This window comes from Pangasianodon hypophthalmus, chromosome 19 (genome assembly GCF_027358585.1).
Source record: "Pangasianodon hypophthalmus isolate fPanHyp1 chromosome 19, fPanHyp1.pri, whole genome shotgun sequence".
In the NCBI taxonomy this organism is placed as follows: domain Eukaryota; kingdom Metazoa; phylum Chordata; class Actinopteri; order Siluriformes; family Pangasiidae; genus Pangasianodon; species Pangasianodon hypophthalmus.
Genome location: NC_069728.1, coordinates 150,047 through 172,036, shown reverse-complemented (window position 1 = coordinate 172,036; position 21,990 = coordinate 150,047). Strand labels below are relative to the sequence as shown.

Genomic DNA, 21,990 nt, shown 5'->3' with positions numbered 1-21,990 from the left:
TGAGTACGAAGCTGCTCGTGGCAACTGCAGCCCCAAAGCCACTACAGCAATCGCAGTCCCAAGCCATTACAGTACAGCTCCCCATATGTGATCCCCAAGCCATCTCCACAGCCCCCAGGTGGCACCATCCCCAGCAATCCAAACAGTTCTTCAGGCAGTCCATATGGGGCCACCCCCAGCAGCAGCGAGCGAACTCAACCGATGAGAACTCCAACCAGAAGTAGGGCATCAGGATGGGTCAGGCAGCGAGGAGGAGCAGAAGGGGTCAGGATCACTGGCATCATTGGCATCTCAGAAGTAGATCCCCACATCACCATGTCCCCACATCACCACGTCCCCACATCACCACGTCACCACACGAAGTCCCATCACCACTTTCCCACATCATCACGTCCTAACATCACCACTTCCCCACATCACCACGTCCTCACATCACCACGTCCCCACATCACCATGTCCCCACGTCACCACTCGAAGTCCCATCACCACGTCCCCACATCATCACGTCCTAACATCACCACTTCCCCACATCACCACGTCCCATCACCACGTCCCCACATCACCACGTCCCCACATCACCACGTCACCACACAAAGTCCCATCACCACGTCCCCACATCATCAAGTCCCCACATGAAGTCCCATCACCACTTCCTAACATCACCACTTTCTCACATCACCACGTCCCTAGATCACCACGTCCACAGATCACCACGTCCCCACATCACCATATCCCGACATTAAGTCCCCACATCACCACGTCCCCACATCAAATCCCCACATCACCACGTCCCCACATCAAATCCCCACATCACCGTGTGTTTACATCACCACGTCCCCACATCACCACGTCCCCACATCAAATCCCCACATCACCGTGTGTTTACATCACCACGTCCCCACATCACCACGTCCCCACATCACCATGTGTTTACATCACCACGTCCCCACATCACCACGTCCCCACATCACCATGTGTTTACATCACCACGTCCCCACATCACCACGTCCCCACATCCCCATGTGTTTACATCACCACGTCCCCACATCACCATGTGTTTACATCACCACGTCCCCACATCACCACGTCCCCACATCAAATCCCCACATCACCGTGTGTTTACATCACCACGTCCCCACATCACCACGTCCCCACATCACCACGTCACCACACAAAGTCCCATCACCACGTCCCCACATCACCACGTCCCCACATCATCAAGTCCCCACATGAAGTCCCATCACCACTTCCCCACATCAAATCCCCACATCACCACGTCCCCACATCAAATCCCCACATCACCGTGTGTTTACATCACCACGTCCCCACATCACCACGTCCCCACATCAAATCCCCACATCACCGTGTGTTTACATCACCACGTCCCCACATCACCACGTCCCCACATCACCATGTGTTTACATCACCACGTCCCCACATCACCACGTCCCCACATCACCATGTGTTTACATCACCACGTCCCCACATCACCACGTCCCCACATCCCCATGTGTTTACATCACCACGTCCCCACATCACCATGTGTTTACATCACCACGTCCCCACATCACCACGTCCCCACATCAAATCCCCACATCACCGTGTGTTTACATCACCACGTCCCCACATCAAACACCGTGTGTTTACATCACCACGTCCCCACATCACCACGTCCCCACATCACCACACGAAGTCCCATCACCACTTCCCCACATCATCACGTCCCCACATCACCACGTCCCCACATCACCACGTCCCCACATCATCAAGTCCCATCACCACTTCCTAACATCACCACTTTCTCACATCACCACGTCCCTAGATCACCACGTCCACAGATCACCACGTCCCCACATCACCATATCCCGACATTAAGTCCCCACATCACCACGTCCCCACATCACCACATCCCCACATCAAATCCCCACATCACCATGTGTTTACATCACCATGTCCCCACATCACCACGTCCCCACATCACCACGTCACCACACGAAGTCCCATCACCACTTTCCCACATCATCACGTCCTAACATCACCACTTCCCCACATCACCACGTCCTCACATCACCACGTCCCCACATCACCATGTCCCCACATCACCACGTCACCACTCGAAGTCCCATCACCACGTCCCCACATCATCACGTCCTAACATCACCACTTCCCCACATCACCACGTCCCATCACCACGTCCCCACATCACCACGTCCCCACATCACCACGTCACCACACAAAGTCCCATCACCACGTCCCCACATCACCACGTCCCCACATCATCAAGTCCCCACATGAAGTCCCATCACCACTTCCTAACATCACCACGTCCCCACATCACCATGTGTTTACATCACCACGTCCCCACATCACCACGTCCCCACATCAAATCCCCACATCACCGTGTGTTTACATCACCACGTCCCCACATCACCACGTCCCCACATCAAATCCCCACATCACCGTGTGTTTACATCACCACGTCCCCACATCACCACGTCCCCACATCACCATGTGTTTACATCACCACGTCCCCACATCACCACGTCCCCACATCCCCATGTGTTTACATCACCACGTCCCCACATCACCGTGTGTTTACATCACCACGTCCCCACATCACCACGTCCCCACATCAAATCCCCACATCACCATGTGTTTACATCACCACATCCCCACATCACCACGTCCCCACATCAAATCCCCACATCACCGTGTGTTTACATCACCACGTCCCCACAACACCACGTCCCCACATCAAATCCCCACATCACCGTGTGTTTACATCACCACGTCCCCACATCACCACGTCCCCACATCACCATGTGTTTACATCACCACGTCCCCACATCACCATGTGTTTACATCACCACGTCCCCACATCACCATGTGTTTACATCACCACGTCCCCACATCACCATGTGTTTACATCACCACGTCCCCACATCACCACGTCCCCACATCAAATCCCCACATCACCGTGTGTTTACATCACCACGTCCCCACATCACCACGTCCCCACATCAAATCCCCACATCACCGTGTGTTTACATCACCACGTCCCCACATCACCACGTCCCCACATCATCACGTCCCCACATCACCACGTCCCCACATCACCACGTCCCCACATCACCATGTGTTTACATCACCACGTCCCCACATCACCACGTCCCCACATCATCAAGTCCCATCACCACTTCCTAACATCACCACTTTCTCACATCACCACGTCCCTAGATCACCACGTCCACAGATCACCACGTCCCCACATCACCATATCCCGACATTAAGTCCCCACATCACCACGTCCCCACATCACCACATCCCCACATCAAATCCCCACATCACCATGTGTTTACATCACCACGTCCCCACATCACCACGTCCCCACATCACCACGTCACCACACGAAGTCCCATCACCACTTTCCCACATCATCACGTCCTAACATCACCACTTCCCCACATCACCACGTCCTCACATCACCACGTCCCCACATCACCATGTCCCCACATCACCACGTCCCCACATCACCACGTCACCACACGAAGTTCCATCACCACTTTCCCACATCATCACGTCCTAACATCACCACTTCCCCACATCACCACGTCCTCACATCACCACGTCCCCACATCACCATGTCCCCACGTCACCACTCGAAGTCCCATCACCACGTCCCCACATCATCACGTCCTAACATCACCACTTCCCCACATCACCACGTCCCATCACCACGTCCCCACATCACCACGTCCCCACATCACCACGTCACCACACAAAGTCCCATCACCACGTCCCCACATCACCACGTCCCCACATCATCAAGTCCCCACATGAAGTCCCATCACCACTTCCTAACATCACCACTTTCTCACATCACCACGTCCCTAGATCACCACGTCCACAGATCACCACGTCCCCACATCACCATATCCCGACATTAAGTCCCCACATCACCACGTCCCCACATCACCACGTCCCCACATCAAATCCCCACATCACCACGTCCCCACATCAAATCCCCACATCACCACGTCCCCACATCCTCACATTACCACATCACCATGTTTGTGTCTTCGCCTTCTGCAGCTAACGAAAGCTTGTCTTCCTCCCTTTTCTCAGTCGTTCCCCTTGTCATGTCTATGAAAGAAGCTCGGAATCGTACCAGCAGGGATATGTCTCATTTTTGACGCCTTCCTTTTCTTTGACATTTCTCTCCATACTTTATTTTATTTTTCTTCATTATTTTTATTACCTACTTTATATTAAATTGTAATTGAAGCTACAAGTGCTAGCTCCACCCCTCAGCATGATGTCACCCATTCATAACATTACACATCGGTTATTTTCTGAGAGCCTATATTGGTTCCTGATTCAAATCTTTCTCTCCTTTTTTGTTCCTGTAGCGTGTTTTCTCCTCCAGCCCGTACTCAGACCCGGTGATGGTGGAGAATGGCAGCATGGCTGGCAGTGTGGATTCTCCTAAGATGTTGTGGGTAATGGGGCCGGTGCTCGCCGCGGTGCTCGCCGTGGTGCTCGCCGTCAGCATCACCCTTATCCTTTACAAAAGGTGAGAAGTCATCGACAGCTCGCTCTTTCTGTCTTTCATTCATTTGTTTCAGCCCAGACCTTGTTTTTAATGTCATCACTCTTTATATATATATATATATATATATATATATATATATATATATATATATATATGTATATATATATATGTGTGTATATATATATATATATATATATATATATATATATATATATATATATATATATGTATATGCTGTGCAAAGTCTTGGTCTTTTTTTTGTTATAGATGTTTATTTTCTGACTTCTACATTATTGATTCAGCACAAAAGCATTTTAGATTCCAAACATTAGTTCCCCTCCAGGAACTCGAGCTACGTCACGAAACGCTATGGGAACGCCCCCGCGTGACCGCGCTCTGAATCACGTGTCTAATCCGTCCAATGGATGGGCGAGACGTCACGGGCGGGGTGACGTAGCGACCCGGAAGCATAAAAGCCCGAGCGGCGAGCCCCGCGTTAGCTTCCTGTTTTCAGCAAGCACTCTATGTATATCGTTTGTCTATTGTCTGTCTATTTTGTGTTTTATCGGCGGCATGCCAAAGGCCAAAGATAAAACTAAGGGCGAGAGCGGGCAGCGCTTCAGGCTGTGTGTTCCTCCCTGTCCGCGATATATTACGGGCGGGGATACACACAGTCTGTGCGTTGCCTGTTTGGGAGCGGAGCACGCTCAGTCGGCTCTCGAGGGAGCCGGCTGCGCACATTGCGAGCGTTTACCGCTGCGCACTATCCGCTCCCGCTGGGCTCTCTTTGAGGAGGGAGCCCTCACTAGCGTGCCTCGCGGTGCCGGCCCCGCTTCTGCCGAGGCAGAGCGGCGGTTGCGCTTGTGGGGCTCGCAGATGGACCTGGCGGAGGGAATGGAGACAGGCCCATCCCTTTCTCCTTCCTCACCCTCCAGGTCCTCTGTCCCCTCCCTGGGTTCGGAAGCACGCTCTGCGGTTTCTTCCCCCCAGGGAGCAGACTCGGCGCTCCGCCTATCGTCCTCCGAGGAGGTCGATGTGGAGAGCGTCGACCCAGAGCCGCAGTCTCCTCAATACGAGGAGCTGCTCGAGGTGGTTACGCGGGCAGTCGCTAAGCTGAGCATTGACTGGCCCGCTGAGACACGGCCTGAGCCTCAGTGCTCCAAGCTAGATGAGCGCTTTTTGTGCAGTAGGCCACCACCTCCGCCTCGGAGCCTGCCCTTTTTTCCAGACCCACTTCTTCCCATTACGCTAATGTGGCGGGGCTGGACTACTCCGGTTACAGGGCGATGCCCAGGGTTGAACAGACGCTAGCCAGCTATCTGTCCCCTGCTGCTGCATCGTCCCTGAAGGCTCCGGCGTTGCCTACCAAGCCGCTGCGGACCACCTCAGCGCTGGTAGGCAAGGCGTTCACGGCAGCAGGTCAGGCTGGTGCGTGTCTGCACACCATGGCGGTGTTACAGGCGTACCAGGCCGACCTGCTTAAAGAGCTGGATGAGCACGGGGAGATGACGTCTGAGCAGGTAGCGGAGCTTAGGCGGGCCGCTGATCTGTCCCTCCGGCGGAGAGGCATCTCTGGCTGACCCTGTCCGATATGAAAGAGAAGGACAGGGTCATGCTCATGGACGCCCCGCTTACTCCCTCGGGCCTGTTTGGCGACGCTGTAGATTCCGTCGTCGAGAGATACCAGCAGGCCTGTGCTCAGGCGGCGGCGTTCCAGCGGTTCCTCCCCCGTCGCTCTCTAGCTCGTGGGGCTGCTGGGCGGGGGCAGCCCCCTCCGTGTACGGCCCCCTCCTACAGGGAGGCCCAAAAACAGAGCGTCGCCTCCCGTGCTCCCCCGAGGTGGGAGCAGGAGTCACGACGACGCTCTGGGCCCGGCCCTTCGGGCGCTAAGGCGGATCTGAGGACCGTCCTCATGTCCAGAAGGGCTGCAGCTAAGAAACCCTGATGGTTTTGGCCCAGGGCTTCCGAGGGCGGGCCCCTCTGGGGCGACGCGGCGTACACCTCATGCCCGGGTCCCCCCAGTGCCCTCAGGAGGTCGATCTGCCAACCCTGCCACCTATGGTGCTTCAGGGCGCAGCGGTCTCCGGCAAGCGGTCTCTGGCCAGCGGTCTCCGGCGAGCAGCGGTCTCCGGCGAGCTCTCGCCCGGCAATGTAGCGAGTCTGGGAGGCTCGCGGCCTCTTCTGGGGTCTTCGCAGCGGTTAGTTCATTTACCCCCTGTCGGTTCGCCGCCTCAGGGCACCAAGCTAACCGCTTCTATTACACCAGAGGTCAGTCTCGAGAGACTGATTCCCTTAGTGAGCTTTCTGGCAGCGTGGAAACTTCTGCCGAATGTGTCTCATTGGGTCCTGCGTACTGTAGAAAGAGGCTACCGAATTCAGTTCGGCTCGCCTCCGCCTCGTTTTTCTGGGGTTCTTCCCACTGTGGTGGGTCCCGAGCAGGCTCTGGTATTGGAGCAGGAAGTACACACTCTCCTGAGGAAGGAGGCCATCGAGGTGGTCCCTCCTCACGACAGAGAGTCCGGGTTCTACAGCCGGTACTTCATTGTTCCCAAGAAGGGGGGAGGGCTGCGTCCCATTTTGGACTTGCGGCAATTGAACCTCTCAGTCGCTCGACTGAAGTTCAGGATGCTTACGGTCACTCAGGTCGTGTCTCAGATCAGGTCCGAGGACTGGTTTGTCACGATCGACCTAAAAGATGCGTATTTCCACATCTCCATCCTTCCCCAACACAGGAAGTTCCTGAGGTTCGCTTTCGGGGGCGAAGCTTACCAGTATCGGGTTCTTCCCTTCGGTCTAGCACTCTCACTCCGCACCTTCACGAAGTGCGTGGATGCTGCCTTGGCTCCTATGCGACTCCAGGGCATCCGCATACTGAATTACATCGACGACTGGTTGATTTTAGCTCCTGGTCACCGCGTAGTGCTAGCGACGGATGCGTCCCTCACCGGATGGGGAGCGGTCATGAGTGGCCGTTCTGCCCGTGGTCTGTGGAGCGGCCGCCATCTCACTTGGCACATCAACTGCCGGGAGATGCTGGCCGTGTTTCTGGCTCTGAAACACTTTCTCCCAGACTTAAGAGGCCGCCACGTGTTGGTGCGCACCGACAACATGACGGTGGTCTCTTACATCCACCGCCAGGGAGGTCTGCGTTCGCGCCCCCTTTACGGGCTGGCGCGCCAGATCCTTGTGTGGTCCCAAGGGAAGCTCCTCTCATTGAGAGCAGCCTACATCCCTGGTTATCTCAACGTGGGAGCGGACGGTGGTCTCTTACATCAACCGCCAGGGAGGTCTGCGTTCGCGCCCCCTTTACGGGCTGGCGCGCCAGATCCTTGTGTGGTCCCAAGGGAAGCTCCTCTCATTGAGAGCAGCCTACATCCCTGGTTATCTCAACGTGGGAGAGGACGGTGGTCTCTTACATCAACCGCCAGGGAGGTCTGCGTTCGCGCCCCCTTTACGGGCTGGCGCGCCAGATCCTTGTGTGGTCCCAAGGGAAGCTCCTCTCATTGAGAGCAGCCTACATCCCTGGTTATCTCAACGTGGGAGCGGACGCCCTGTCGAGGCAGGGGCCGGTGCCCGGGGAATGGAGACTCCACCCCGAGGTGGTGGAGCTCATATGGCGTATGTTCGGCAGAGCCCAGGTGGATCTGTTTGCGACGCGGGAGACGTCGCACTGTCCCCTTTGGTTCTCTCTGACTCATCCAGCTCCTTTTGGACTGGATGCCATGGTACAGCCGTGGCCGAGGCTGCGTCTGTACGCCTTTCCTCCGGTCGCTCTGCTCCCGGGAGTTCTGGAGAGAGTGCGCCGGGACGGAATTCGCCTACTGTTAGTAGCCCCGTTCTGGTCAGGCCGAGTATGGTTCTCGGACCTGATTTCCCTCCTAGACGGCTCCCCATGGGAGATTCCGATCAGGAGGGATCTCCTCTCACAGGCGGGGGGCCATCTTCACCCCCGCCCGGAGCTGTGGAAGCTGTGGGTGTGGCCTCTGAGGGGGCACAACTCCGCGCTTCCGGTTTCTCAACCGAGGTTGTGGAGACCACCCTCCAGTCCAGAGCTCCCTCTACGAGGAAACTGTACGCCCTGAAGTGGAAACTTTTCACATCCTGTTGCGGAGACCGCTGGCTTGACCCTGTTCACTGCCCAGTTGGTACAGTGCTGGAGTTCTTGCAGGCCCGCCTCTCCGCGGGGCTGACCCACTCCACCCTGAATGTGTACGTGGCGGCTATTGCGGCCTGCCACGCCCCTCTCGATGGCCAGTCAGTGGGCAGGCACCCCTGGGTGACACGTTTCCTCCGCGGTGCGCTGAGGATCAGACCTCCAGCTCGATCTCGGGTCCCCTCGTGGGACCTGGCCGTGGTTTTAGAGGCTCTCTGCAAACCCCCCTTTGAGCCCATAGAGGAGATTTCGGACCATCTTCTGACGTTGAAAACTGCCTTTCTCTTGGCAATTTCCTCTCTTAGGAGAGTGGGGGGATCTTCAGGCCCTCTCTGTGGCCCCTTCCTATTTAGACTTTGCGCCTGGGTTGGCCAAAGCGTTCTTGTACCCCCGAGCAGGGTACGTACCGAAAGTCCCCTCCTCGGCACCACGGCCGGTCGTGCTGCAGGCTTTCTGTCCTCCTCCCTTCAGGGAGCCCAACCATCGGAAGCTCAATTGTACGTCCACAGAACTGCCCTGTGGAGAAAGGCGGACCAATTGCTTGAGTGCTTTGGTCCCCCTAAGAGGGGTTTTCCTGCTTCTCAGACCCTGAGCCGGTGGATTGTAGAATCCATTTCTCTGGCTTTCGAGTCCTCTGGTCTCCCCAGTCCCCTGGGGGTCAAGGTTCACTCTACCCGAGCGGTGGCAGCCTCTAAGGCCTTTCTGGCAGGTGTGTCCTTGCAGGACATCTGCAACGCGGCGGGATGGTCCACGCCCCTGACCTTTGCCAGGTTTTATGACCTGGATACGCAAGCCACTCCCGGCTCCTCTGTCCTTGTGCCTTAGGCTTTTATGCTTCCGGGTCGCTACGTCACCCGTGACGTCTCGCCCATCCATTGGACGGATTAGACATGTGATTCAGAGCACGGTGACGCGGTGGCGTTCCCATTTTGTGACGCAGCGTCTCGTTCCCTCGGGGAACCATGGTTACATACGTAACCTGGAGACGTTTTCCAGCACAAAATGAAATGTGAAAAGACACTTTTCAGATAAAAACATAATGAAGGCTGCTGGGTTTCGCTGTAGAAATAAGAAGCGAGTCGACAGTCAAAGGCTCCAGAAGAACTGTGGCTGCTTCTGCAAGATGCTCAGTAACACTTCCAGCTCATTTCCTTATAAAACTGCACACACTGCACCTGAGATACTGTTTTATTTTTTAAAAGCGAAGGATCGTCACATTAACTGATTACTGTCACTGATTACTTTTTACTGCTCTTTATAGTTTTTTTTGATGTAGAAACATTTAATTTCATTATTTTTGAAGGCATCTTTGCTCTACAGCATTTCTTTGCATGTGCCTATGACTGACGTGTGATGAAAAATAGAAATGTTCCCATCGTCAAAGCTGACATTTTCTTCAGCCTGGCGTCTTCATAGTTGGTGACTTAAAGCTCAAATCCAGATTCCTGTCTCACAGGAAGCGAGCATCTCCATTGCCTAAAGACGAACACTTGAGCGGGGTGAAGGACTCCCTCAAGGCTAACTCGTCCGATCGTGTGGAAATGAAGAGACTCAACTGTCAGACACCAGGTAACTTTTTTTTTTCCATCAGTTATTTATCAACGTGGTAGATGTTAATCTTACTTTTTTTCTGTTTTTTAAATCAATGTCAATTTTCAGCTCTTAATAGGATCTCTGTTCATCATCAAAATCCTTTACACGATCCTCGTCACTTCATTAGCACTCCTGCTTTATGATTGTCAAGCTGAGCATGAAGGAGGACAAGAATTTAAAAAAGGAGAGAGAAAATGTCATTGCCTGCTCTTTCTCTCGCTCGCCCTTTTCACTAACAGGTCATGTGACCTCCCCGCTGGGTTACGGGGCCCGGCCAAGCTCTTAATCACAGTAAGCACAATTTATTCCAAAATCTTTCCCAGGAGCTTTATGTATAAGCAGACTCACTAATTTGGAACTTGATCGAGTGACTTTGGTTCCTATAATTAACGTTAAAAAAAGTAATGTTTAAATCACTTATTTATTTCAGTTACACACCAGTTTATTGAAAGAAAATGATTTAAAGACAAAAACGTAAACTAAGACTATTCATTCAATTGGGACAAAAATAATAGCGCCCTATAAAAGGAGGAAGGCTTAGTGTGCATCTCTGGTAGGCAACACGCTGCAGTGGCTGAGCTGCATTAGGGCAGTGGTGGCTCAATGGTTAAGGCTCTGGTTACTGAGCCTGGATTACTGCCAAACTGCCACTGTTGGGCCCTTGAGCAAGGCCCTTAACCGTCTCTGCTCCAGGGGGCCGTACCATGGCTGACCCTGTGCTCTGACCTCAGCTTCCTAACAAGCTGGGATATGCGAAGAAGAGAATTTCACTCTGATGTAATGTGTATGTGACAAATAAAGGCTTCTTCTTCATTACTGGAAGATTACACTTAAGAGGCATTCTTTCACCATTTAGTCACCATTTTGTCAGTTTTTTCAGCTCTCTCTGAGCTTTGCCTTTTATGGAGTTGAATGTAAATGTGCCTTGAACGCGCTTGGCAATATCATTTTGTTTTGTATTTGGATATTGTGTATTTATCTTCTTACACTCATTTTGTGTAGTATATTTTCACTTTTTTAATTGCATCCTTATGAATTGCTCTGTAAATAAATAAACAAACAACAACAATAATAATTAAAGCTGCAAGCAGCATTTTTGGGGGGCCAAGCACCCAGACTTGGTGAGCTGCACACGAAAGCAGAGCCATAACTTTAGGCGAAGGGATTCAAGGGTGATTTGTGTGATGCTGCATGTGTATGTTTTGACCACGGACAGTGGTGGAATTCTCTGACTGTAGGAGGAAAGGTCTAGATGGATAAATGCGCAGTATGGTGGCATTGCTGCCGCTACTGCTGTGACCTGTGGAGCTATTTTGACCTTTGGTCATGATTGCTAAAATTTTTCTTCTTCTTGCAATTTACAAACATGTATGGTATTTATTTTATGTTTTTTCTCATCAGTTTGGGCCTTTTTTCCATATTTTGTGCATGTTTAGATGGGTCTGAGTATAATGTGAGCCAGACTTTGCTGAAGGTTGTACAAACTGTGGAGGAGGAGTAGCAAAAATGCAGTGATTTTTGGCATGTTATTGTTACTTTTGACCAGTAGGTGGCGCTATCATGGAATTTCTTGCATAGCCTCAGGTTATGGTCCTGAAGATGCCTACCAAGTTTTGTGTCAGTGCGCAAAATCATTGCTGAGATACAGCCTCACTTCCTTTTTGGCAGCTTCGCCGTCAGGTTTGTTGACCCATTACGGGTAAACCTTTTGGACTATTCAAAATTCTTTTGGTAGCTTTTGTGATGCTTACTCTGAAGATGATACATTTGTGATGATTGGACAAAATTTGCCGGAGGAGTAGCAAAAAAAAAACAGTTTTTGAAAAACATCCAAGATGGAAAATCTAATTAGTCGACATCATAGAGTGCATTGAACCCATCTCAACCCAGGGAATCCGGTGATACTTTCATGGCTTTCAAATTTTGGACACGTGATTTGGCCCGATGGTGGCGCTAGAGCATTGGCAACATGTGGCCCAAATTTGGTCAGAATGTTCCTTAGACCCTCCCCAATCAGTGTGCCAAATTTCACAACTTTTTACCAGAAGGTTCAGCCAGACAGGCTGCCATAGACATCCTAGCCTGAAGAAGCAGAAGAAAAGGTAGAATAATACTCACGTTCGGTAGTAGTAGTAGTAGTAAACGTACGAGGTTTAATGCATCTTCTCATTGGCCCGCTTCCGTCGGCTCTTTATTTTAATTCCATGGATGTTTTTCTGGAATTAGCCTGAAAACCCCACAAATGGACTTTGCTGTTACCTGATGTGTGTTGGCTAACTTAAATTATTTATATTAATGTATATTTAGTATATATGTATATTAGTTTATTAATGTTACTCTAGTGAGTTAAAGGGAGCTTTTAGAGATTGTCGTCACGTTTCGTTGTAGATTTTACATATTAAATGTTATAAACATTTATAATGTTATAAATGTTTATTTCGTTATCATTTTTTTTTTACATCATTTAAAAAAAATCACAAATTTTTAGTGTCAGGTTTGGTCAACACTTTTGGCAGCACATTTATACTTCAATAAACACGCCAGTTTAAATATGGCTGTGAAAAAAACGGAATGACTTATACTCACTACTTAAGATTAAATGCACAACTGTGAACACTAGGTATGCTGCTATTGTAGCTAACATGCCTATACATAACATGTACACTGCTCAGCCATAACATTATGACCACTGACAAGTGAAATGAATAATATTGATGATCCCGTTACAGTGGCACCTCTCAAGGGTTGAGATATATTAGGCAGCAAAGTATCTACCAAAAGTGGTCCCAAGGAAGGACAACCGGTGAACTAGCGACAGGGTCATGGGCGCCCAAGGCTCACTGATGCACGTGGGGAGTGAAGGCTAGTCCATCTGGTCTGATCCCACAGAAGAGCTATTGTAGCACAAACTGCTGAAAATTTAAAGCTGGCTATGATAGAAAGGTGTCAGAACACACAGTGCATCGCAGCTTGCTGCGTATGGGGCTGCGTAGCCACACACCTGTCAGAGTGCCCATGCTGACCTCTGTCCACTGCCAAAAGTGCCTACAATGGACAGGTGAGCATCAGAACTGGACCACGGAGCAATGGAAGAAGGTGGCCTGGTCCGATAAATCACATTTTCTTTTACATCATGTGGAAGGCCGGGTGCGTGTGCATCGTTTACCTGGGGAAGAGATGGCACCAGCATGCACTATGGGAAGAAGGCAAGCTGGCGGAGGCAGTGTGATGCTCTAGGCAATGTTCTGCTGGGAAACTTTGGGTCCTGGCCTTCATGTGGATGCTATTTTGAAACATACCACCTACCTAAACATTGTTGCAGACCAGGTACACCCTTTCATGGCAACGGTGTTCCCTAATGGAAGTGACATCTTTCGGCAGGATAATGCGCCCTGCCACACTGTAAAAATTGTTCAGGAATGGTTCGAGGAACATGACAAAGAGTTCAAGGTGTTGACTTGGCCTCCAAATTCCCCAGATCTCAAACAAATCGAACAACTATGGGGTGTGCTGGCCATCAAGTCTGATCCATTGAGGCCCCAACTCGCAACTTACAGGACTTAAAGGATCTGCTGTTAAGGTCTTGGTGCCAGATACCACAGCACACCTTCAGGGATCTAGTGGAGTCCATGGCTCGATGGGTCAGGGCTGTTTTGGCAGCAAAAGGGGGACCAACACAATATTAGGCAGGTGGTCCTAATTTTATGGCTGATCGGTGTATATATTAGCTTCTTTAGTGCTAGTCACTTTAGTTAGCTAGTTATTGTTAACACATTGCAAAATGTTTCACAAATTTAAATTGTTATTTGATGTAAAATTGTTGAAGACTATGAGCTTCACATCTATGAAGGAAACACTTTTGTGTTTTGATGAGCCACATTGTTTACTTCTGTTAAAAAAGATAACATTTTAAATTTAATGTTTGCGTTTGTTACAATTATTATGATTAATGTGCTTTATCTGATAGAAAGACGAAATGATTTTCACTCGATATTTAAGGTTGCGTCCATGAGTATAGGTTAAAGGTAAGTTCTGATATATAAAACATTTACACATTAGCTTCTTTTAATATTAGTCACTCTAGCTAGCTCAGCAGATTGTAAAATGTTTCCTAGTTGCAAATTTAAATCAAATCAAATTTAAATAAATTAAAACCTTGATGAAGAACTGTGCTGTACTTTAAATAACGTTCTGTATTTCTATGGCTGGTATAACACACTGAGATTGGTACACAATCCAGTTCAATTGTATTTGTATAGTGCTTTTAACACTGGATATTGTCACAAAGGAGCTTTACAGAAATATATAATTTTAGGATATAAATTTTAAATTTATGCATTTACCTTGAAAGGAACCAGACTCAAAAGGGAACCCATCCTTAGCTGGGTGACACCGGATAGTGCCATTATAAATAAATCTCTTCTATAAATGTGTAACCAGGAAATTAATCATAGTTTTCACATGAAGATTATTTTGTTGAAGTTATCAACTCTTCAACTCTTCACTGATGGAGACTTGAGTGAAAAACTGTTTGTGGGAATTGCAGTCCAAAGCCATCTTCATGGTTTCTAAGTGGTACCATCCACAGTAATCTCATGTATCTTTAGGCTGTATGTGTGAAGCCATCCTTAGCAGCAGTGAGTGATTTCCAAGTGATGAGAACTCCAACCAGAAGTAGGGCATCAGGATGGATCAAGCAGGTCCGGAGAGCAGAAGGGGTCAGGATCACTGGTATCTCAGGAGTAGCATGTGTCGCTCGAGAGAGAGGAAGAGATTATTAGGTATGCTTATTGTCCTGTAATGGTTAAGGGCAATGTACATTGTGTGCAGAGGCAGAGTACAAGCAGGGACTCTGGCAAGACTGCAAGACTGCAGTGACAGCATACCTAAAAGGGAGAGCCAGAAGGTAACACAGACATGAGGGTACCCTGGGACATAAAGCGGCTGCAGCAGTCTGACAGTACAGATATAGTGCGGATATGTGCAGTTTTGTGCAAATAATGTGCCAGTTGTGCGATATAATCCAGGAGAATTTGCTACAGGCGCAAGAACGTCAATCCCGGCTGTATAACAGGGGTACTCGGCTACGGGAGTTTGCACCGGGAGATAAAGTGCTCGTTTTACTACCCATGTCAAGCTCTAAGTTATTCAATTATGGAGAATGGACAGAGGTGGGGCAGGGGAGGTGCCACCCTAACCTCCTTAAACCGTGGAGGGAGGTGTTTCCCTTGGCTTTTGCGACGGTTGTTCCGGAGAGAGGGGAGCTAGGACTGGAGGTAAATCTAAAAATAGCAGCTCAATCCACCTCATACCCCTTATGGACACCACCTCTCTCCGTCCCAAATCACGGATGTGGCTAAATTGCAAAAAATGTTCGGGATTAACTCAAGGCTGTGCTTGAAATGGGAGTAATCAAGGAGTCCCACAGGGACTGGAGCAACCCAGTGGTGTTGGTGCCCAAGGCCGATGGGACTGTCTGTTTTTGTATGGACTTTAGAAAAGTCAATGCAGTGTCTAAGTTTGAAGCATACCCAATGCCTCGCACTGACGAGCTGCTCGATCAGTTAGGCGCGGCTTGCTTTTATTCGACGCTGGATTTGACAAAGGGATATTGGCAGCCTTTTCCACTCCGTTTGGGTTACACCAAGTCGTGACCCTTCCTTTTGGGTTGTTTGGGACCCCCGCGACATTCCAGCGACTCATGGACAGAATCCTCTGTCCACACACTGTGTATGCTGCTGCCTATTTAGATGACATTATTATCTACAGTAATGGAGGTATGGTATCTGGGCTTCCACTTGGGCCATGGGCAGATGCATCCCCAAATTGATAAGACAGCATTTTTAAACATCTGTCAAAATTTGAATAAAAGAAATTACATCAAACAGTAGCTAGATTATCCCCGTCCATCTGTAATAGCTGTAGTTTCAACTTTTTCAGCACGAGTTTGTGTCCAAACAGGTGGATGGAAACTCTGTCTTTGTTTTCTGTTTTTTTTTTTTTTTTTTTTTGCTTTTCCTTTGTCTTTTCTTTCCTCAGTGCATCCCTGACACTTCAGCACAGCACATCTCCACGTCCTCCTCGGTAGCCTCGCACTCATCACCCTGCCTCCACAGTGACTGGATGAGTGTTAGCCATCTGTCTTGTTCAACACTTTCCTTCTTTCTTTCTTCTCCAGATATGAGAGAACATCCTCCCATCTCCGTGTGCGAGCTGGCTGACCACATCGAGTGCCTCAAAGCCAACGACAACCTGCTCTTCTCGCAGGAGTACGAGGTAATAACCATTCATACACACCCCCTACAGCTACAGCTTTACCTCTGACCGTTACATCGCGCTGACGCTAGAGACTCCTTTCATAAATGTTAACCAAATAAATGTCTCGTTACAGAAAACTTCACTTAATGATTACAGCACTCTGTTAAATCAGTTTAGGATTAGGTTTAGATATTGTGAACGTTTCTAAGCGTTTATCATAATCTCACATAATCTTTTTACTGCCTATTGAATAAAAATAAACACTCATCTTGCTAAGACTTGGCTCTCTGAGGAGAAAAAACAAAACAAAAAAACAAGAACAAAAAGAAGCCCAGTGTTGTATAATGAATTGTATAATGAAGTATCATTTCATAATTCAACAATAATGTTTTGTCTGGTTTGTACCTTGATTGTCTGTCTGTTTTTTTGTGCCTTGGCTTTGTTTTATTTCATCTGCTCTTCAAATGCTCGCTCTGACTGTTTGGATGGGAAATCACGTTCTCCTCTCCTGATTAAAGTATTGCTGCATTCAGTGATACGGATCACTGTCCAGACACCAAGCACGCCAATGAAAGTTCTGTGAGCTGAATTCATAAGCGAGAGTTCTGTCCAGTTTTTCACTCATAATCTATCTCTTTTTCTTTTTCTTTCTCTCTTTTTTTCCCCTCACTCTAGTCTATTGATCCTGGCCAGAAATTCACCTGCGAGAACTCCAACATGGAGGTGAACAAACTGAAAAACCGCTACGCTAACGTCATTGCCTACGATCACTCCAGAGTCGTGCTGACCTCCGTGGACGGTGAGAGTCGATCACTTGAATGTACGCTTAATAACCATACAGGTGGTCGATATTTAATACTAATAACTTTTATTCTAGATTGTTTTACTTTAACATGGTGGACTTGTGATAATATTAAACGCCTATAAGCTTAAAGTTGAGCGTAGCTTTATTAGCATGATGATATTAGAGACAGCATCGCCATAGCTTAAAAAGGATGTCTGAGGATGTTTGAAGGCCACGAGTGATTTTAAGATGTAGATTTTAAGATTTTTTTCCCCCCTTCTTTGTAGCTGTTCCAGGTAGCAACTACATCAACGCGAACTACATCGATGGCTACCGTAAGCAGAACACCTACATCGCCACGCAGGACCCTCTGCCCGAGACTTTCAACGATTTCTGGAGGATGGTGTGGGAGCAGAGGACCAGCACCATCATCATGTTGACCAGATTGGAGGAGAAATCACAGGTCAGTTCTTAACACTCAGCTAAGACTAAGACTAAAAAAATCTATTAGTTGGGATTAACGAAGGTCTTGGATCTCAAAGTTCAAGGACCAAGGATAATTTTATTGATTAAGGACAAATTTAATTTATTTAATCCTTAATCCTAATTATTAAATAGGATCAAGTAGGAGATTTGATGATTTGCAGAAATCATTAACACGGCTGAGAGACAGTTCAGTATGTGGAAAGTCGTCTATACTAGAACATATTAAAGCTACCCATCAATATGTTAATATGTATAAATACATTATAAATAAATACGTTAATGTACATTATGTTGCCAAAAGTTTTGGGATGTCTGCCTTTACATGCACATGAACTTTAATGACATCCCATTCTTTCTAAACTGTAGGGTTTAATATGGAGTTGTCCCTTTGCAGCTATAACAGCTTCAACTCTTCTGGGAAGGCTTTCCAGGAGTGTGTTTATGGGAATTTTTGACCATTCTTCTATAAGCGCATTTGTGAGGTCAGGCACTGATGTTGAACGAGAAGGCCTGGCTCACAGTCTCCGCTCTAATTCATCCCAAAGGTGTTCTGTAGGGTTGAGGTCAGGACTCTGTGCAGTCAAGTTCCTCCACACCAAACTCGCTCATCCATGTCTTTATGGAGCTTGCTTTGTGCACTGGTGCGCAGTCATGTTGGAACAGGAAGGAGCCATCCTCAAACTAAGAATAAGACCACAATAGAAACACGCACACAATCATTATATAGCAGCGATGACTTCATGAATTTTTTCAATGGTAAAATTCAGACTATTAATTTAAAACCGGGCAGTTTTATACCTAACCCTGTAGATGATAATATAATAATATTAGATCAACAATTACAACGTTTTACTCCCCTTGAAGAGACTGAACTAATTTCACTAATTTCATCATCAAAATCATCAACCTGTTTACTAGATCCTAGGTAAAGTTTGGTGTCCCGCAAGGCTCTGTTTTAGGCCCACTGCTCTTTTCTCCATATATGCTACCTCTGGGCACAATTATCCGTAAGCATGGTATTAGCTTCCACTGTTACGCTGATGACACACAGTTGTATGTTTCAGCAAAGCCAGATGATAGAGACCAGCTTAATAAAGTTGAGGAATGTGTAAAAGACATTAGAAACTGGATGCTTATTAACTTTCTCTTACTTAATTCTGACAAGACAGAAGTGCTTGTACTAGGACCACATGCAGCTAGAAGTAAGCTTTCTGATTACATAATAACTCTGGATGACCTTTCTGTTTCATCATGTGCAGCAGTAAAAGACCTTGGTGTGATTATCGACTCCAGTCTTTCATTTGAAGCTCATGTAGATATTATCACTAGGATTGCTTTCTTTCATCTCAGAAATATTGCTAAAATATGAAATATAATGTCACTACACGATGCAGAAAAATTAGTTCATGCTTTTGTTACCTCTAGATTGGATTATTGTAATGCCTTACTGTCTGGATGTTCCAGTAGATGCATAAACAAGCTCCAGTTAGACCAGAATGCAGCAGCGAGAGTCCTTACTAGAACCAGAAGATATGACCACATCACCCCTATCTTATCCACACTGCATTGGCTCCCAATCAAATTTCGTATTGATTATAAAATACTACTATTGACCTATAAAGCACTAAATGGTCTCGCGCCACAGTACCTGAGCGAACGTCTGGTCTTTTATGATCCGTCACGCCTACTCAGATCAAAAGATGCAGGCTATTTGTTGGTACCTCGAATAATGCGGGCTACAGCTGGGGGTAGAGCTTTCTCTTACAAAGCCCCACAGTTATGGAACAGCCTTCCACTTAGTGTTCGGGGCTCAGACACAGTCTCAGTGTTTAAGTCTCGGCTGAAAACATATTTGTTTAGTCAAGCCTTTTGTGAATAGTTTTCTTAGGTACAGGGGCAGGTCTGGAGGGTTTCACAGGCATAGAGTGTTGTGGTGAACTGGGACGTTTGGATGCTGTCGCCCCCCCACTCTCACACGTTCACTCAGGTTTGTCGACGGTGGAGTGGCTGGCTGCCTTATGTCCCAGGGTGCCCTCATGTCTGTGTTAGCTTCTGGCTCCCCCTTTTAGTTATGCTGTCACAGCTAGTCTTGCCGGAGTCCCTGCTTGCACTCTGCAAAGTATATTGTGCTTAACCATTAGAGGACAAAGCTTATCTAACAATCTCTTCCTTTCTCTCCATCTCTCTCTCTCTCACTCTCTGTCGAGCTACACATGCTACTTCTGAGATGCCAGTGATGCCAGTGATCCTGACCCCTTCTGCTCCTCCTCGCTGCCTGACCCATCCTGATGCCCTACTTCTGGTTGAAGTTCTCATCGGTTGAGTTCGCTCGCTGCTGCTGGGGGTGGCCCCATATGGACGGCCTGAAGAACTGTTTGGATTGCTGGGGATGGTGCCACCTGGGGGCTGTGGAGATGGCTTGGGGATCACATATGGGGAGCTGTACTGTACTGTACTGTACTGCAATGGCTTGGGACTGCGATTGCTGTAGTGGCTTTGGGGCTGCAGTTGCCATGAGCAGCTTCGTACTCAGGACTCCATCAGTGGACAGTGGATAGATTTTAACCAACCGGACTTCTTGCGGAAACTGTGATGAATTTATTGGTTGCACAATTGCACTTCTTGTCCTTATAGTACACAATAATAGAAGGGATTTATTTATCATCGCACTATCCGTTGCACCCAGATGAGGATGGTTCCCTTTTGAGCCTGGTTCCTCTCAAGGTTTCTTCCTCATATCATCTCAGGGAGTTTTTCCTTGCCACCGTTGCCACCGTCGCCACTGGCTTGCTCATTAGGGATAAATTCACAGTGATAAATTCAAATATTTACAATATATTTTTTGTGATTCCATTTATTTCTGTAAAGCTGCTTTGTGACAATGTCCATTGTTAAAAGCATATACAAATAAAACTGAATTTAATTGAATTGAATTGATGGACAGAAGGTCAGACTGGGGATAAAGGAAACACAGAGGAGAAGAATATGATGGAGCGAAGTGTGTCTATTCGGGACGAGGCCGAGCATTTAGAGATGTGACGTTTGTGCTTTATTTGCTCAGATTGTGTTTCTTTTGTTGTAAATGTCACAGGTGAAGTGCGACCAGTACTGGCCGGTTCGTGGAACAGAAACGTATGGAATGATCCAGGTGACCGTGTTGGATTCAGTGGAGCTGGCGACGTACAGCATGCGCACGTTTGTACTTGAGAAGGTAAAAAAAAAAAACACACACACACACACATTTCCACACATGGCAGAATATATAATATTTAAAATCCATCTGTTCCTCCTCATTATTCACAGAGTGGAGGATTTTCGGATTTACACTTCAAACACATGAATATTTTCTCACTCACTAAAATCTTGAGCTTTTTTATTTTCTGTTTTTTTTTTCAATTTTGTATCAGAACGGCTTGATTGTGAAGAGGGAGGTGAGACACTTCCAGTTCATGGCGTGGCCGGATCATGGCGTGCCCGAGTACCCCGCATCCATCCTGGCCTTCCTGCGCAGGGTTAAAGCGTGTAACCCTTCTGATGCCGGGCCCATGGTGGTGCACTGCAGGTGAGCTAACACGTTACACATGCTACACCGCTGACCTTTACAGCACGTCAGCTCGTGTTACTTGTGCATCTCAGGCCACGTACATCGGTACATGAGCTCGCCTTATTCAGACTTCAGCTGATCCAGTCTTAAAGGAACAGTTCTGATAAAAAGGCTCAGATTCAGACTCTTTTACCCTAAAGACATGCTCGGTGTCTGAAGTACATTTGCTGTTTAAACTTAAATAGATTTTAAGACGCAGTGGTGTGCAAAATGGCAGTTTTTTAATTCATGATGAAAATGAAAATACCAGCAATAAATTAATTGCAGATTCAGTTAGTTATAAGCAATTCAGTTAGCAATAAATGTTACAGTGCTCCTGGAGCAGATGTGGTTAAGGGCCTTGCTTAAGGGCCCCAGCAGGGGCAGCTTGGCAGTGCTGGGGCTTGAACCCCCGACCTTCTGATCAGTAACCGTTGAGCGACCACCACCCTTAAGTGATTCTGTTAGTAATGAGTGGTAGGTGATGGGTGATTGAGTTAGTGTTAAGCGATTCAGCAATCAGTGATTCGGTTAGTAAAAGCCGATTCTGGATATGAGGCATGTTTAATTGGTTTTTGCCT

The 21,990-nt window shown here is 48.1% G+C and overlaps 1 protein-coding gene across 2 annotated transcripts in view; it reads left to right on the top strand.

Moving 5' to 3' along the window:
- LOC113525264 (receptor-type tyrosine-protein phosphatase F-like) overlaps nt 1-21,990 on the top strand; it is a 92,338-nt gene that overhangs the window by 50,437 nt on the left and 19,911 nt on the right. For both annotated transcript variants that reach the window (XM_053242341.1, XM_053242342.1), the window contains 7 exons: nt 4,410-4,573; nt 10,162-10,274; nt 16,477-16,574; nt 17,232-17,355; nt 17,628-17,803; nt 20,918-21,037; nt 21,234-21,388. In XM_053242341.1, coding sequence (XP_053098316.1) covers nt 4,410-4,573; nt 10,162-10,274; nt 16,477-16,574; nt 17,232-17,355; nt 17,628-17,803; nt 20,918-21,037; nt 21,234-21,388 — 950 coding nt within the window. The remainder of the gene's footprint in view (nt 1-4,409; nt 4,574-10,161; nt 10,275-16,476; nt 16,575-17,231; nt 17,356-17,627; nt 17,804-20,917; nt 21,038-21,233; nt 21,389-21,990) is intronic.